This window comes from Pundamilia nyererei, unplaced genomic scaffold (genome assembly GCF_000239375.1).
Source record: "Pundamilia nyererei isolate P.nyererei 1_Seehausen unplaced genomic scaffold, PunNye1.0 scaffold00024, whole genome shotgun sequence".
Taxonomy (NCBI): domain Eukaryota; kingdom Metazoa; phylum Chordata; class Actinopteri; order Cichliformes; family Cichlidae; genus Pundamilia; species Pundamilia nyererei.
In genome coordinates this window covers 4525115-4542179 of record NW_005187425.1, presented here as the reverse complement: position 1 = coordinate 4542179, position 17065 = coordinate 4525115, and the positions used below count along the sequence as shown (strand labels likewise).

Sequence of the window (17065 nt, the reverse complement as noted above, 5' to 3'; positions counted from 1 at the left end):
ACAAAAAATATTTGTGTCATCTGCAAATAATACCAATTTTAATATATCAGATGCCTTACAAATATCATTTATATAAATAATAAATAATTTTGGACCCAGTACAGAGCCTTGTGGAACACCACAAGCAATGTCCAAGCATGATGAGGAATGGACACCCAGCTTCACAAATTGTTTCCTGTCACTTAAACAATTTTTCTGCTGTGTAAGCATTGTTGAACTTCCTGTCAAATCTTTTGAAGCTGTTTCCCCCTCTCTTCGAACGAATAATAAGAGCTTATCTGGAACAGCTGTTATCCTCAACACAAACAGGAGTGTGTTTCATACAAAAAGGCTGCACAGGCCAGTCTGCTGCAGCTCCCCCCCACCATCCTGGAATCTGTTGCTTTCCCTTAAGATTTGGCATTATTCAAACTTGCACATAGATGTGAGCGGAGCAGCAGCTCCTCCTCCGTTACACTGTCCTTGGGGCCATTTCTTTTCCATCCTTTGAGCAGATTAGAGTCATACTCGCTGTGAGTCATGCAGGGTGGGTGGATGTCTGCACAGGGTGTGGTGGGTGAGGGAACCTACTGGCGCTTGCGGCTGCCAGTGTAGAAATAAAACATCTATAATTTAGCTGCAAAATTGCATAAATGTAAATGAATGGATGGAGAACTTTTATTATTATCATGCAGTTAAAAACAGCTCGTGTGTCCTCTCATTTGGTGACTGCACGTGGTGGAAGCTGTTGATTTCTTCTGAAGTCTATCAGCAGTGTCACATGAAAACTATCAGAACTCCTAATCTGAGCAGTAAACAGGAAAGGCACAAACTGATGCTGAAACAGCTGGATTTAAAAAAAAGCTGAGGAGCCTTTTACGCAAACATTGCAGTCAGTTAAAGTCACCCGACTCCAGCCTTGTGCTTTTAATTTTAAAACGTTGTAAAAATACTGCTTGGTTATGTAATAACAGTTGCTGAAGCCATAGGATATAGATTAAATGCTCTGTTTCTTGTTCCAAAAAATGCGCACCAGATGCGTTCCAGATGCAGCAGGATTGATTTGTAGCCCACACTAGATCAGCAGACCCCGAAATGGCTGCACTGCTATCCAACAGCAGGAAAGAGAAGGTGGTGGTGGGGGGAAAAAATCCTACCTCCCATATCAACCCCTTCCCACCTCCTCTCAAAACTTTACCAGTTTCGAAAAGTAAGGCTAAAGCGCTGAGCAGTAGCAGCAGCAGGAGGAGTTCATCACTTTTCCTTTTCACTGTCGAGTATCTGTGCCTGTTAGGCTGAGTCTGACAACTTAATTGGTTCCCTCGGGCGCTCTTTTCTTCTTCTTCTTCTTCAAATTCAGCTTTTCGTGCCGTCTGCCACACCTGCCTGCCAAGCTGATGGGCGCGGCTGGGACCGGTGCCAAAATCTCTGTTTTTACTTGCCTGGGAAAGTTGAGCGAAAAGACACAATAGGATCGAGGACTTTAAGAACATCCCCGCACGACGCGTCAGCTTCACATAAACACATTGTTCCTCCGGTGGTGGATCAGTCGCTCCATCCTGCGAGGAATCCGTATTTGATCGGTACTTGTTGGAAGTGGCTGAAGGTATGGATTTCTTTTTGTTTTGTTTTGTTACAATGCAGTGCTCTGAAATAACTTGGAGACTTTAAAGGGGGGTGGGGGGAGAAGGGGAAAGTTGTTTAAGGTGGATGTTGCGGATGTTTCTTCCCACCTGGCTGCTGCATCTCTGCACTAACTGCGCTCTGGGAGTTTGCTGATGGGCTGTCAATCTTTTTTTTGGGGTGTTTATAGGTTGGAATTGTTATAGTCTTCAAAGTTCTCCGCACATACTTCTTGGCTTGTATGTACAATCCATTGGAGGGGTTTTTTGGGGATCATTTTTCGGTTATAGTGATCTCAGGATAGTTTTACACATTCTCCTTTTGCTGTGCTATTTAGATCCGTCTAAATATACCAGAGGCTCCGGCCTTTCTGGAGCATCACGCTTTAACTGACATGTGCCTATATTTGCTGCTCAGATCAGTTACAGCCTATGATAAGTAACTGTTTTTTTTTCTTCTTTTTTACAAGCTTCAAGCTAAAAGGATAACAAGGAGTGGATTTATTGGGAGAAATATCTTCACTATTAACTTTTCTCACAGCAGTAAAAACAGCATAAATGTGTTACTGGGCACAGGTAGAAGCTGTGGTTTCAGCACCACGTGGTACAGGAGAAAAGTAACAAAAAGGGCATCTTATGAAGTTTCTCTGCATTGCTGTTTCTAAATAACCTGAGTGTAGATGAAGCATATGCAGTTAAATGCTCTTAGTTGGCTGGCAGGGTGTGGTGAGAGGATGGTCTTTCAGAGCTGAGCGGTGATCCACCAGACTCCTTTGTTCCTTTGTGAGTTTGCTCGTCAAAGAAACAAAAGTAAATAGAAAGTCTGCTGAAAGCTATAGATGATGCTTTTCTGTGGTGTCCTCTGTTCACATAAGAGGTAAATGTGTGCTCTTGTTGCATATGTTCTGCCTGTCTGCTGTTAGTGGAAGGGGAAACCATATGGTGGTTTTAAAAAATACAATCAGGAAGACTGGTGTGATGACATTTTGTGTTTCAGCTGGGATGAAGTATCAAATACATGCAGTAAACAAGCAGCCTGATCTTTAACCCAGATCATTCCTGGGAGAACAATTTTGTCTTTTTTTTCATTAGATGTTAGCTAAAATACCATCTAACCACAGTTAAGAAATAAGCAGACGGCTCTGAATATACATGACTGTGGTCAACATTTTATCATCATCTCACCAGATTAAAATGGGATGGACGAGTTAACAGGGCAGATGGACTTCTCAGAAGAAAAGGGTGAGATTTCTGGATTTCCTCCGAAGTTTTTGGAATGGCAGTACAGATAGACAAAGCCACCATTAAATCCCAAAATAAAGGCTTGATTCACCCAAAATAGACACACATTAAACAAAAACTAACTGCCACAGACAGTTTTTGTTCTATTTGAATTGGATTTCATTCAGAATCTCAGCGTCCCATTTTCACAGACCTCATAAAGTGATTTCTTATTTGAGGGTTTAAAGACAGATTGGTGTAGAGGCTCAAAAATACTTTGTTGCTACACGGTTTTAAATAGCGTCCTCCTTTCCTTGGTGGTGGTTTTGTCTCTCTCTCTCTGGGGGGGTCTTATTATCACTAACATCACTGCATGCCTTCACTGGTCTCACTTTCCATTGCTCATCACAGTGTAAGTCATCCTCTGGGTTTCCCTTCAGCAGTCATAGTTAAATGTTAAAGCAGAGCTCATCGCGGCCTAACAGCTTCTGACACAGGGCGGAGAGGTCAAGCAGGCCCGGATCATAAGTTTGACCATTGCCGAGAGAATCAGACACGCTGTCCTCTTGTTTTATTGATCACTTTTAAAGCAAATCTGCTGAACTTTATTTATTTAACACATTTCATAACCAGTGGTTAGAATGTGTTCGAGGCTTTGCCAGAGTCGAGGAGCATCGGCAGCAGGAGCATAACAGGCCTAAAACAGACATAAACCCCTAAAAGGGAAGGAAAGCAGGAGTGAAGAGGAGGAGATGAAAGGAGGAAGACACGAACGAGAAGCCAGCATGAAATTAAAGGAATTTTTATAATCTATAGCTGATGCCAGCAAAACTCAACAGGCTGCTGCAGGAGAACAACTTGCTTCCTGCTGGAACAGGGGTGTTATTAACATCAAATTTATCTGCACCCATAATTTATGCAATCTTTATTTAATGTTCTTGTAATTCATGCCTACATATATGATGAGCATGAAGGCTCAGGCTGACCTGAGGACAAAGTCTTTGATTACAGTCAGAACTTGTCAGAAAGTATGAATCCAAGTTGGGACTGAAAATTCATAAAGAAAACGCGGTCACAGGGCGTAGGGTCCGACTCATTCCTGGAGGTGATTTAGTTGTTATTCTCCTGTTGCGCGTTGTGATAGCAATCACAGGGTCAGCAATCTGCAAATTAAGACCTCAAGATGCTTGTGAAATTTTTGGTAGGGATGTTTTTGTCAGTAAGAATCAAAACATTGAAAAACTTGACATGTCAGATGTCCTCATTTGGTACTTTAGCTTTATTTAAATGCAAGACTTGAGTTTGATTTGATTTTACGGGAAACCACCCAACCCGATGACCTTAACCTGGCACTTGGTTGTTTTAGAACCAGGTAATTGCAAGTCACCTGTTATTAAAGGCTTCAAGGTTGCAACTAGAACTTTAATAGTGTTTAATAGATCAGTTAATACTCTATTAAAAAACTATGAGGCACTATTAAGACTAGCATTTTGCATTTTTAGATGGTTGTCAAAATCATTAATAGTCAGAGTGAAGTTTTCATTTGTATGCCTGTTAATGTTCGTAAGCAATCACATCAATTCACTATGGTTAGAAATTGTTCATTTCATTAAATTTAAAAAACAGTTGTAGGAGGACATCGACCAACCTTGCTCTCCAAAAATTGTTATTAATGTGCTATAACAGTTTTGTAATCCTCTCTCACCCATTAGTCTTTAGTTATAGTATAAAAACTCCTTTAACAATAAGTGTCAAGATGAGTCTACACACAATAACATGTTATTTCTGTTTATTTGTTTATTCTTTTCATATTTATTTTCATTCTGATCATTTCTGTTATTTTTCTGCTGTTATGTGATCTGTTTTCTGTTATTCCATTATGCCATCCTGTCTATTACATAAAAAACAGATAATATACTGGCAAAAAAAGTACATTTTCAGTTTTTTAACAATAAAAAAAAGTGTAGTTTGCTGTAATAACTCTCACTGTTATACCTATATGGACACAAATACCGTGCGCACAGTGGCAATTATTGTTTCCTTTTCATCAGTTGTCACAGAAACCATAACCTCCACAACCAGACTGACATCTCTCCCACCAAGTGAGTCTCTTTGGTCTAGCCATGTTTGCCTTAATTGTTGTCAGCAAACTAAAAACAAAAAAAGAAATAAGAGTAATTATAGTTCTAAAGGAAGTTCCCGATGAGTAACTGCTTCTTGTGTTTTGCTGTGTGTCTTCGTTGCTAGAGGGAACCAGCGGATCAAATCACAGGAATATGTCCAGCAGTGCTGGAGGGCTGGGCTTGGAGAAGAATGTCTTAACCCAGAACAGCAGCAGTGGAACTTACTTTTCTTCATGTGAGAGCAACTTTCCACTTAAAATGAGGAAGCTGCAGTTTTGTTTTGAGATGCTGAATGTCACATTTTTAACCCGAATTACAAAAGACAGATTCTAGTTTTTTGCATCCAGGCAGGAATATTTTATTTCTTGAAAGTAGCTCTGACGTCATTATTGATGCACTAAGATACGGCGGAGAGCATTACTATTAAAGGAGGCTGAGGTGGAGCTGGTTTACTGAAACATTATTTTACGGGTGCCATAGGGAAACGGTTACGGTATTTAACTTTTAGCTCCAATCTCAGTAAAGATACTTAGTTAGGTGTTATGGTTTCATGCTACTATATACTTCTGCTCCACAGCATGGCATAGGGAAATACTTTACTTCTTTTAGTTATTTAGCAGGTTTTTAATTAGAAATGACTATTTTTGTGCAATATTTATGGGGAACTTTTTTATTGAATTGAATGAATAAGTTAAACCAGGGTTTAATGTAAAAATACCAGATCTGGATGTTTTCACACACTAAAACAGGAGTTCCTCTTGTTGTAAAGTAACTATCAGTACTCTAATTTAGTTTCTGTACAGTTTGTGGACTGTACAGAAAAACCTAATTAAATAACTGAGCCTGTTTCAAGTGTTTCAAGTTTTGCACAACTGGTCAGCTGAACGTGTGGCAATGCGAGTGTTATCTGCAGAATCTGTATAACATTAATCATATTCTGCAGGTAAACACGTTCAGGAGTTTCAGTGGATCTGTTTTAGCTGCTAATGTACACTTGCCACAGGAAATCATTTACTTTTCTTTTTAGAAACAGCAGTTTTTATTAAATAAAAACGATTATCTTATGTAGCATCTTCTGTGGAGGTTTCTCAGGAATATTTTCCAGTAAGTGGGACTTTAAAATGGATCATCACTATATATTTTCTGTGTGCTATGTAGTATTTCCAGTATGTTCAGTTTTTCTGAGACGTGGCGGAGCAGAAGCTGGAAATACTCATGTAAAATGGCACTATCTTAAATTTACAGCTGAAAAAAGGGACTTAGTTACTACTTCCTGGTCATATTAGTCCAATCATGACTGAAGAGTTCTGTGAAATCATAAATAATTTTGGAAATCATCCTTCCAGCTTCTGTAGGTGTGAACACCGGGAGCTACAGCTCCTCCTCGGGAATCTACCTCGGCGGAGACTCCTCAGGAGGGGGTGAGGGAGGTGGGACCTACATAGATGGAGAAAGCTTTGGAATTGCCACAGGAGGAGGAGGAGGTGGAGGCAGCGGAGGCAGTTATCTCGTGAGCTCCGCGTCCAAGGTCCGGTCCAGCTCGTCGGGCGGTGCCAGGAGGACGCAGACTGCTGGCTCATCAGGAGGCCTGTCGCCAGCTTTCCGGGAGAGGAAGCACATATCCAGCCGCTCAGGGGGCTATGATGGTGAGATCCTGTTAATAAAACAGTTGGCATCAGAGAGTGAAGGAAACTGGCACAACTCAAGGGTGCTGTTTATACTTCTGCTCAACCATTGTGCTTTCTTCTAGGGAGTTCCAGTGCTAATTCCTCTCCAGAATTTACTCGCAAAGATTATGGAAACTATTGTAAGTGAAAAGGCTTATCAATGTTCTCAATGCACAATATCTCTCCTGTTTTACCCTAAACATGTGTCTCTGTTTTTCTTTCAGGCTCTGGTGCCACAAGAGGGAGAAGCGAAAGCAGAGGTATTTAATAATAGCTCCTCCCCTCATTATTTCTGCACCATCTGACTCTGAATTGTTATTTATTTATTTATTTTATTAAATGAGGATTCCATTGTCCATTGTGTGTTGTGATTTTTTTTTCCAGAAAGCGAGATCAGAGTCAGATTGCAAAGTGCCTCCCCCACTCCCTGCAGATGTAAGACCTCTCAATCCATTTGCTGCTGTTATGCAAGTTCTCAGAACTTTTTCTCATTTTGTCCTGTTCCTGAGTACATTCATTCAAAGAACCACTTGCATAGTGAAAGACTTTTTTACTGTGGGGTGTCTCTTTTGAATCATGTGGATCAGATTTATATTACGTTCCACTTCTCACATGCGAGTCTATAAAATTCTAATTTGTAACACGTGTTGCAGTTAGTTCTCCAAAACAGAACATATACATCAGCAAAAAGAGACGAGCGGAGGTTTAAACAGTGGGGACCGTGCCTTTGTTTGCACTGTAGCCATGTGGAGAAAAGGTTATGGGGCAGAATTTTGGTGGTAGCAACGGCACACATGACTCACTGTTTGCAGTAAGTCCCATTTTAGACCAAAACGGTGCAGAGTTAGAGCTGAACAGATGATCATCGCTCCCCCTGCTGATTGAAGTCCATAAGTGCTGTTATTTAATCCACATTTTTTAAGAGTTAGTCACTCTGTGCCACCTTTGGCCCCCTTAGCCTGCCACGGTACATCGTGTGTAGTGGTGGAAAAAGCACTTTTACTAAATATAATAAAACAAAAACAAGACCGTAACTCTCAGAAGTGGAGTGTAAGTCTCTTCTTTTGTAGGTTTTGCAGCTATTATCACTCGCAGAAATATTACAAATAAAAATACTTTCAAAACAATAAATCATGGCCACTTTTACACTGTGAGATTATTGCATGAGTACATGTTAGATATTTATATGATTGATTATACCTGTTTTATGACAAACGGAGATTAACTAATATTTTCAGAGGACACATACCCCCAACTAACCAAACTAAATGAAGAATAAATATTAAGACAAAATGTTTAATTTTCTTTAAAAAGTGTTTTTTGTGTTTGCCTCTTGCAAAATTACAGTCTTCTGTTTTTAGGATTCCTTTTAGCCATAAACTTCTAACAGTTTCTGCTGTTGAGTTTCTAGTTCAAATTCAAGATGAAACAGTATCTGAGATGTGCTGCATTGTTGCATTTGTTTGTGCGTTTGTGGTTCTGCAGGGACAGAGTTGGATGACGTGAAGAAGCTGCTGAAGGGACGCTCTAGCAGCGTCAGCCCCACTCGCTCCTCCAGTGCCTCCATCACCCTGCCTGTCCCTAAAAAGGCCAGCGTGGAGACAAAGACCATCTCAGTGGCCTCTCAGTCAGGTATACTACAGTGCTAAACCCTTTAGCGTTGGAGATTCACGTAGAAGAACATTTTGTCAAAATAGTCAGGGTTTATTAAAAAGTCATTATATATTAGAGAGGTGTCACAGGAAATCTTAATATGGAATAAAGAGGGAAAAATAACATTAATAAAAATGTATATTAATGTGCAATAAAGTTAGTTGTCAAGTTGTGTCCAATATACTGTATAGATTTAGTCTGAATGTGGAAACAGGTTATAAGGGGTTAAACTGTTTAATAGACTCTTATATATTGGTTTTACCTTTTCTCACACACATTCATACTATGTCTTTAAGCTCTTTTTAACTGTCACACGCACACTCACACTCTGATGGATCCATCAGAGGCCAATTATGGTTCGGTATAACACAGACAGTGGGGGGCTACCAACCTACAAACTACAGGACAACGCACTGCCGCCTGAGCTGCACATCACAGACACAAAGTGGAGAAAAGTGAAAACTAGAGACACATTTAAAATGTTTGTCTTTGTGTCTTTTCTCTCCTGCAGTTTCAAGTTCTTTTGGCTCTGGTGTGAGATCACCTGGGTTCAACACCATTGATTTATCAGGACTGTATGATACCGGCCTGACAAATGGAAAGCTTGATAAATCAAGCCAGTATGATATCACAGACAAGTATGATACTGGTGTGAGATCAGTGCAGTATGATGGTAGTCTGAAATCAGGACAGTATGATACTGGTGTGAGATCAGTGCAGTATGATGGTAGTCTGAAATCAGGACAGTATGATACTGGTGTGAGGTCAGTGCAGTATGATGGTAGTCTGAAATCACGACAGTATGATACTGGTGTGAGATCAGGACAGTATGATACTGGTGTGAGATCAGTGCAGTATGATGGTAGTCTGAAATCAGGACAGTATGATACTGGTGTGAGATCAGTGCAGTATGACACCACTGTAAGATCAGGTCAATATGACACTCTGGACTCCACGGTGTTCCCCACTTTCTCCTGGTCCACCTCCACTCTGCCATCCTCCTCCACTACAGTCATTGCTGGCAACACCAGCAGCTACACATACCAAAGTGGGCAGGTCAGCGCCAACAACATGGCTGCAGGCTTGGCACCAGTCATCCCCACCTCTCCATCATCCCTGTCAGGTGAGACCAAATGTTCCTGGATATACATGGATATGTTGTCACTACACATGCATTTATTATGCTCCATATCTACACATGCTTACATATAAACAAACATCTGAACAAGGAAACAGGTACACTATGATAAGTCTTATATTAGAAATCAGCAGATGTCATCATCCCCATCCTGATGGTCCATAGTGTTGAATTTGAATATTATATATTCTCAGAAAAACCTTGGAAGTATTTTCCATATTTGATGCATGAGTTTTTGTGAGTTTTTGATACTTTTCCATAGTCAGTGTAATTCTTTTCCCTGAAAAATCAAAATAAATTGCACAAACTCCAGTTAAGTCTTTCTTCCCTATTCTGGCTGGTTAGCATAGTCAAGTTGTAAAACTACTCTGGGGCCATAAATGGAAATGAAGGATGCTTCCCTTCTCCACTGTGACTTTCCTCCAGTGTGAAATAATTGGTAGTTACTTAATCAAATCTCTGCATCTATATTTTCTAGTTTACGGCTTTCAGAATAACCTGGCACCCACTTCGGCCAGTGTGCTCACCACCAGTGGAGCCAACGTAAATGCTAACCTGGGAGGTAAGAAAACCTTTTTTCTATCCTCTTTTTGCCCTCATTTCAAAATTGTGTCTTTCTTACATATCCATCTATGCGTTTGTATTTACAGGATATGGTGTTCAGAAGAACGTGACCAACGGTGGCAGCGGCATCAGCACTGGAGTCTCTACGAGTAAGTCTGCAACAGTTTAAATCCCCCTGAATCTGATAAAAATAATCAAAGGCTGAACAAGATTAATTCCTGGTGGTTTGTCTTTTATCAGCCACTAGATCCCAAACTGATGACGCCTATAAGAAAGACTATAAGTTCGTGGTTTCTGAAAAAGAAAACGTTCCAGCCAAAAGGGAGACAGATATGCTCATTTTGGCAAAAGACACCGGCAAGCAGTTTACCAGCAGCGGCATTCATGTAGGAGGAGGTGAGCCTCACACTCAGCGCCACCTACTGGGCATACAAGTTCCTCAACTTTCCTTAGAGTTTTAATCGGGAATTGGCCTGACATGTATTTAATTGCACTGTTTTTTATTCGTTTTTTGGTTATAATTTAAACTTGGTTATAATTTAAACTCCTTTAGAGCTGATTGTCTGTTACAGTTTGTCATTGTATGTTTTCAGTTTAGTTCCTTAAGAAAAAATAAATAAATACATAAAATGGGTGCTTTTTCTGTTTTCACAGGGTCACTGTCAGGAGACTCGATAAAGAAGGAGAAGCTTATTTCGAGCTACGGTGAAACGGCCCAACTGAAGGCAGAGACTGGCAACTCTTACTGTGAGAGCATCTTAAAAGCATCTCCAATGTGACTGATTTACAAGAAAACAACAACAATAACAAAAAATTGGTGATGTTGGTTTATTTCTTGCACAGATGGTTCATCTGGAGTTGTAATGAAAGACAAAGCCACCTATGCAGGTAAGTTTCATCGACATAAATATTGAGGAGCTAATTGACAGTGTACTGAAAATTTAATGTTGGATTGAACTCGTCACTCTTTCTGCAGAGATTCACAGGGACAGCGGCATCTTCGGAGGTGGAGGACTATGCTGTTGTTCGGACTCCTGTTGCTCCTGGTGGAAGTGGCTGCTGGGCCTTCTCCTTCTCTCCCTGCTCTTGCTGGGACTCCTGTTTGGCCTCATTGCTCTGGGTAAGATTGAACTGTGCAGCCTTATGAGACCCCAAAGGCCACAGATAAGATAAAACCTCAGGAGTCTGAAGGGCCAGATTCTAAAGCTGCTGTGCTGTGAAGGATCAGAGAGTGACTGTTTTTTAACCAATAAAAAGTGTTTCAGCCTTTACAGACTAGTCTCCACTATTGAGCTGAGAAACAATAAATGTAATTCTCTCCCTGGAAATATGATCTCTTAGTGCCGTCCCACCCCCATAAAGTCTGGCATTCATTCATTGTCTACAGACCAGCTCTGGAAATCGTTGCTGGATGACATCAGAGACTCGAGTTTGCTTTGCCTGTAGCACGAGAGTTGTTGTTGTGGATTTACCCTGATAAAAATGTGATGTCAAGAACCTGAAAATACATTTGCAACTTACACTGAAGCATCCACAGCCTGCTCAGAGTCTGTGAACTGATAAACGTCTGTTTTTCATCATTCAGTTCAATACATATGTTATAACTTATAGCTTAGTTATATGTTAAGTTAAATATGTTCCGAGGGGAACACAAATGAATTTCCGAGTCTTCACTCTCAGTCTTAGACTGTGAAGCAACAGCAGAGTTTGAGAGGATATACACTTCATTTTTATGTCCCTTGAAAACAAAGGAAAAATAAAAATTTGACTCTGTATGTCTGGATAAATAATATCCTTTTTATTGCTTTTAATTGTTCCAGTATTCCATATATAGTTTAGAAACTGAGGCTTAAGTGCCATATTAAAGTTCATTCATTTCTTTCTAAAATCTGCATTTCCTCCTTCATCCTGGTATGAAGTTGGAGGGCTAAATAATCGGTTAAATTGTACAAGTCATCATAACTGAAGCACAAACTTCTGGGATGGTCTGTACCACCCAGAAAGCCACGTTGTAGATCATACAGCTCCACTAAAACACTTCAAATAGCACCAACACCACAAACACTGTCTAAGACCCCAGTACAGGTAGTATGGAACGGGAAACCGCCAACAGTAACCAAAAATGCTTCTTCTACCAGGCTGTAAACATACTTTAAATGTTGTGTAGTTCAACAGCATCTTAACATGGAAGTCAAAGAGCACTTACATGCTTTTGGAGGCAGCCTCAAGTGGCCTCTAGGGGAACTGCAGTTTTGGGCTCTTATCCACTGGATTTTTTTTCCTCGGGCTTGGAGGCTCGCACAAAGGGAAGCTGCAAGAATCCCGTTCTATACTTGTGCTCACATTTACTACAAATATGAGCAAGTAAATATGTTACATTTTAGATTTTTAGACCACAGCTAAAACATCATAGTACTTTCATCACGGAGTCATCTGATGTTAAGTGTTTAGTCTACAGAGGAGAAAAAGAAAGATAACACTTTACATTTGAGAAGCTGTAAATAAGAATTTTTTACTTACGGTGGAAACATCTGCCTGTCTTTTTCTCAGCTGAGGATGTGAGAAAGCTGAAGAGTCGAGTGGCGACCCTGGAAGCTGCGTCATCGGTCGCTGGCGCCCACACCAGTCGGCTGTCTTCCAATGATATCAACACTTATGTGGATGGTGGAGGTATGGGCACTGACAACACCATAGGCGTGGGTGGAGGAGGTGGAAGTTCAGGATCCAGGACACAAGTTCAGATTTCCACAAGTGATGTCAGCACAGGTGGTAATGGCATTGGAGGGTCTACTGGTACTTCTGGTGTTGGAGCTGGTACCAGTTCCAGTGGGAGCTCCAGCAGTAGTGGAAGCAGCAGCGTCGGGAGTGCTGGTACAAGTCAAAGTGGTAGAGTTGATGCTGCTGGTACCAGTCAACGAGTTGGGGTTACCGGTTCTGCTAGTGGTGCCGGTACTGGCACTGACCTCAGGATCAGCGTGAGTGGAGGACACATAGATTCTGCTGCTCTTCAGCTGGCCATCCAGCACATGTTAAGGGCTGAAATGCAGTCGCAGGCATTCAAAGGTACTACACACACACACACATACACACACACACACATACATATTTACATATCATGCACTACATTCATGTAATTGTTTTCCTTTTTCAGCTACTTTAGCGTCCTCAGTACAGGGAGAGAGAGGATTGCCTGGGCCTAAAGGTAAAATATAAAAAAGTTTATTTAATTACATCTAAAACTGTAATGTTCTTGAGGTAATCAAAATCAGCTGCATGTCATTTTAAATTTTAAGAATGTTTATTTTCCTACTCTTTTTATGCGACCCTGGAACTAAAGGTTTAACAGCAGTATCTCTTACTGACCAAAATATTTTCTTTTTGGAGTATTTCGGGTGAAGTCCTGCTCCATTTTTCTGCTCTTATTTCTCTTGTGTTTTATTTTTTATAGGAGATCCCGGTTTCCCTGGCATCCCAGGTGAGTAACGATGACTTACATTTTCATTTATTAATCACTACAGCCCACCCAATTTGTTTTCAGGCTGATATTATCTGTGTGCTGATCTATCAGTATCAGCATTTATAACAGCAGTTAAAACACACTTGAACAATGTTAGGACCGTTAACGTTACATACGATAGTTTGTCCACCAGAGGGCAGGTTACAATTTTCCTGTTGTCAGCGTGTTTGGCACACAACACAAGCTGATCTGAGTAGATTTGGGCAGGGTGAAAATGGCTCGACAAGTGTTACAGAGATCTGTTTGTGTGTCGTGTGTCTGAAACAAAAACATTTCAGCCGAAACACTGGAAAAGTGGATTTAAAATACCTCCAAATGTCAGTGTCAGTATCAGCATTGGTATCGGATGCTAGTCATCACATTATTTTATATTTTTCTTAGAATTACTGTGTGGTATTGTGACGCCATTTTTACTCACTGTGACTGTGACTTCAGGTCCTCCAGGTGCGATGGGACATTCAGGCCCCGAAGGTCCCAAAGGACAAAAAGGAACTCAAGGTACACAAAACATTTCAAGTTAAAATTGAATTCATGATGTAGCTGCTCAGCTGAGTTAGAGCCACTGATCATCTCTGTGCTATATGTGTGATCAGGTGAACATGGAGCTGAGGGGCCACCGGGTCTTAGAGGTCGTGAGGGCCCAGTTGGCCCGAGAGGTGAGCCAGGACCTCCAGGCTTTGGAATTAAAGGCGACAGAGGTATGGTTCATACTCAGAACAATCAAAGACCTCGTCTAGCTTGACTCGCAAACAGTTTGTCACTACAAGATCTTTTATGTTTGGCTTGTGCAGGTGCTCATGGAGATCCTGGGGTTCCTGGGCCTGTAGGACCTATCGGCCCCCCTGGACCAAAAGGTGAGATCAGTGAAGATGGAGCTTTCAAGTTTAAGTAAACAAACAAACAAAAACATCTATGAATGCCTCCTTATTGAGACATTTATGAGATGACAAGCATTTAATCCCTCGTGGTGTCTGTACCGTTTGCAGCAGCAGGTGGCAGTATAGAGTCAGTTTATGAATACAGCCTCAAGATGCAATTTGCAGCTGACATTACTTATCAAAACAAAAACAAAACAAACAAAGAATGGCCTATCATTGCTTTATTTTTATTCATACTCTCCAGAAATATGTTTTATTTGTGACTTCATGCATAATTAAACTCATATGTCTTTCCTGTTTTTCCAAATAGTGTTACCAAAACACTTAGAAAGCTTCGGCTTAGAAAACACCGGAAAAAAAGTTGTTGTTTTTTTCACTACAGTTATTTATTTACTTATTCATTTATTTTACATCTGTGTCACTTTAGAGCAATTTTGATTTCTCAGTGTAATGAAAGAAAGAAAGCTCAAGCTTTCCTAAAGTGCCAATGTGAATCAAAACGGTTTTTAAATTCTTATTTTTGTCCAAATGCTGTTATAATTATTAATTGCTAATTATTCTTTCAGGTGCACAGGGGCTGTCTGGACTTTCTGGGCCACCAGGTTAGTGCATTAAATCGAATTCATCTACTTGCTTAGCGGAATTTACCACAAAATGTATTTAGCACCAGCTGAAAATAGCATCATTAGTGTTTTAACTTCATTCCTGGCCTTTAACATGAACTGCTTTGTGATAGGTCAACCAGGTCTTCAAGGTTTCCGTGGCGAATCAGGGCCTCCTGGGGCTAAAGGTGAGTTTCACACTACTCACCTGCTAAATAGTGTGAAATTCATAGTTAAATTATTTATTTTTGATATATTATAATGTCTTTTTCTTACTCTGCAGGTGATAGAGGGCTTGCTGGATTCCAGGGACTTAAAGGTTTGTTGTACATCCTGTCAGCATTTTAAAGGACCCTGTGTTGGGCTTGTTGATCAGAGTTTAATTCATTGTTTATTTCAGGTGACACTGGTGACAAAGGTCCCAGAGGTGCACAAGGTCAGCACAGCTTTGTAATTGAAACTGGATTTGTAGATGCAAAATTAGCATGTTTTAAACTCCGTTCAGTCTCTTAATTTTCTGATCGAGTTGTCTGACTTCTCAGGTGAATCCGGTTTACCAGGTCCGCCCGGGCCAGCTGGAGAAAAAGGCTCCAAAGGATCAGTGGGTGAGTCAGGGGACGTCTAACCTCGGATAGTAGATTCTAATAGATTCTCAGCCACTCGGACTGTGGTACTGTGCTCGACTGACTCCTGGTGTTTCATGTGGTTGTTTAGAACCTGCAGGAGCATGAAACAACATTCTCTGTCAAAGAGGAGTCTGCTCATAAGGCTTCCTCTGTCTGTAGCTAAGACTTGTTATTAAGTCAGCAGCATATGCGTTTATGTTTTAGATCAATTCAATATAAAATATTTTCTGCTTTTTGCCCATCAGGACTTTCTGGACAAGATGGCGCAAAGGGATCAAGAGGTGAATAACTCATCATATAAGCACTGCATTTGCACTAATTTACATATTATTTAAATAAGAATGTAGAACAGATATAGGTAGAATTAATACATTTATTTCACACAAGTGTAAAATAGAATAATTAAAATAAAAATACATCAAAACAAATAAATCCTAATGCTATTCCTTGGGCCCAGGTGACCAAGGACCAGCTGGGCCTCCTGGACTCAGAGGTCCTGCTGGGCCTCCTGGGGATAATGGACTTCCAGGTAAGGTTGCTGCTCTAACACATTAGCAGATAATAAATCTGCTACATATATTCAGAAATATATTCATAATATTTTCCTTCTGTAGGAACACCTGGACTTCAAGGACCACCAGGTATGACTGTGCCATTAATACCTCTCCTGTTGTAGCATATTATTAATTCTCTGGGGGTGACACTTTGAATGCTGACCACACTGATGATGTACTTAAATTGTATTTTAGGGATACCAGGAAATCCAGGACAACCCGGCACCAAAGGTACAGCTGCGTATGTCTGCCTGCAAGTTTTTTTTGTGCTGTTGATTATGACTTTATTACCTTAACGTGAGATGTGCATGTCTGTTTAAGGTGATACTGGTGCACCAGGACGCATCATCAATGCAGGTAACAGAACATCATGAAATGTATATTTTAACAGACTCCTGATAAAGACATTTGACATCTGATAATCACATACATTTAGCAGCTGGCTCCACTGCTGTTGGCATCCCAGGAGCACCTGGGCCTGCTGGTCCTCCTGGTCCCCCTGGGGCTCCAGGATTATCAGGTCTGACGCTTGATAGCCCAAAAAAATAGTTGGACATTCATTTCATCGCTGAATTATAGTACCAGCATTAATGTTTTGTTTTTTTTATCTTCAATTTACCTCCTCAGGTCCCATCGGCCCTGCTGGTCTGCCTGGCCAACCTGGTACGTCATTGTGGTTTTTCTTGTTCTCAACTTGAATTTTCCTTTCAGATTCAGATTAAAACCCTAAATGTTTGCCTTTTCAGGTCCTAAAGGTGACAGAGGAGCAAAGGGAGACGTGGGAGAATCAGAACTATCCTTGAGTAAGAGTGAGACGGTTTCTTCAAGCAGAACAGACAGTGAGTACTTTTGAATGAATTTTTTGAGGTGTGCTGTATTCAAGGGCCTATCTATCTATCTATCTATCTATCTATCTATCTA

General features: G+C 40.7%; 1 protein-coding gene across 5 annotated transcripts in view; it reads left to right on the top strand.

The window, feature by feature from the left end:
- Positions 1-1076: 1076 nt before the first annotated feature.
- The window catches only part of col17a1b (collagen, type XVII, alpha 1b), a 23829-nt gene continuing 7840 nt past the window's right edge, over positions 1077-17065 (top strand). The window contains exons 1-36 of one of the 5 annotated variants that reach the window (XM_013909416.1): positions 1077-1585; positions 2790-2843; positions 4874-4924; positions 5070-5180; positions 6292-6591; positions 6696-6752; positions 6837-6872; positions 6997-7047; positions 8098-8244; positions 8777-8926; positions 9062-9388; positions 9882-9965; positions 10054-10116; positions 10208-10363; positions 10622-10714; positions 10811-10855; positions 10944-11087; positions 12518-13030; positions 13119-13169; positions 13416-13442; positions 13920-13982; positions 14078-14182; positions 14276-14338; positions 14929-14964; positions 15099-15152; positions 15248-15283; positions 15365-15400; positions 15507-15569; positions 15836-15871; positions 16048-16119; positions 16205-16231; positions 16340-16375; positions 16466-16501; positions 16581-16664; positions 16772-16807; positions 16891-16983. In XM_013909416.1, coding sequence (XP_013764870.1) covers positions 2801-2843; positions 4874-4924; positions 5070-5180; positions 6292-6591; positions 6696-6752; positions 6837-6872; positions 6997-7047; positions 8098-8244; positions 8777-8926; positions 9062-9388; positions 9882-9965; positions 10054-10116; positions 10208-10363; positions 10622-10714; positions 10811-10855; positions 10944-11087; positions 12518-13030; positions 13119-13169; positions 13416-13442; positions 13920-13982; positions 14078-14182; positions 14276-14338; positions 14929-14964; positions 15099-15152; positions 15248-15283; positions 15365-15400; positions 15507-15569; positions 15836-15871; positions 16048-16119; positions 16205-16231; positions 16340-16375; positions 16466-16501; positions 16581-16664; positions 16772-16807; positions 16891-16983 — 3325 coding nt within the window. In that variant the 5' untranslated portion in view covers positions 1077-1585; positions 2790-2800. Of the gene's footprint in view, positions 1586-2789; positions 2844-4873; positions 4925-5069; positions 5181-6291; positions 6592-6695; positions 6753-6836; positions 6873-6996; positions 7048-8097; positions 8245-8776; positions 9389-9881; positions 9966-10053; positions 10117-10207; positions 10364-10621; positions 10715-10810; positions 10856-10943; positions 11088-12517; positions 13031-13118; positions 13170-13415; positions 13443-13919; positions 13983-14077; positions 14183-14275; positions 14339-14928; positions 14965-15098; positions 15153-15247; positions 15284-15364; positions 15401-15506; positions 15570-15835; positions 15872-16047; positions 16120-16204; positions 16232-16339; positions 16376-16465; positions 16502-16580; positions 16665-16771; positions 16808-16890; positions 16984-17065 lie in introns of all 5 variants that reach the window. The other 4 variants (XM_005727470.2, XM_005727468.2, XM_005727467.2 and 1 more) reach the window with 4 other exon arrangements.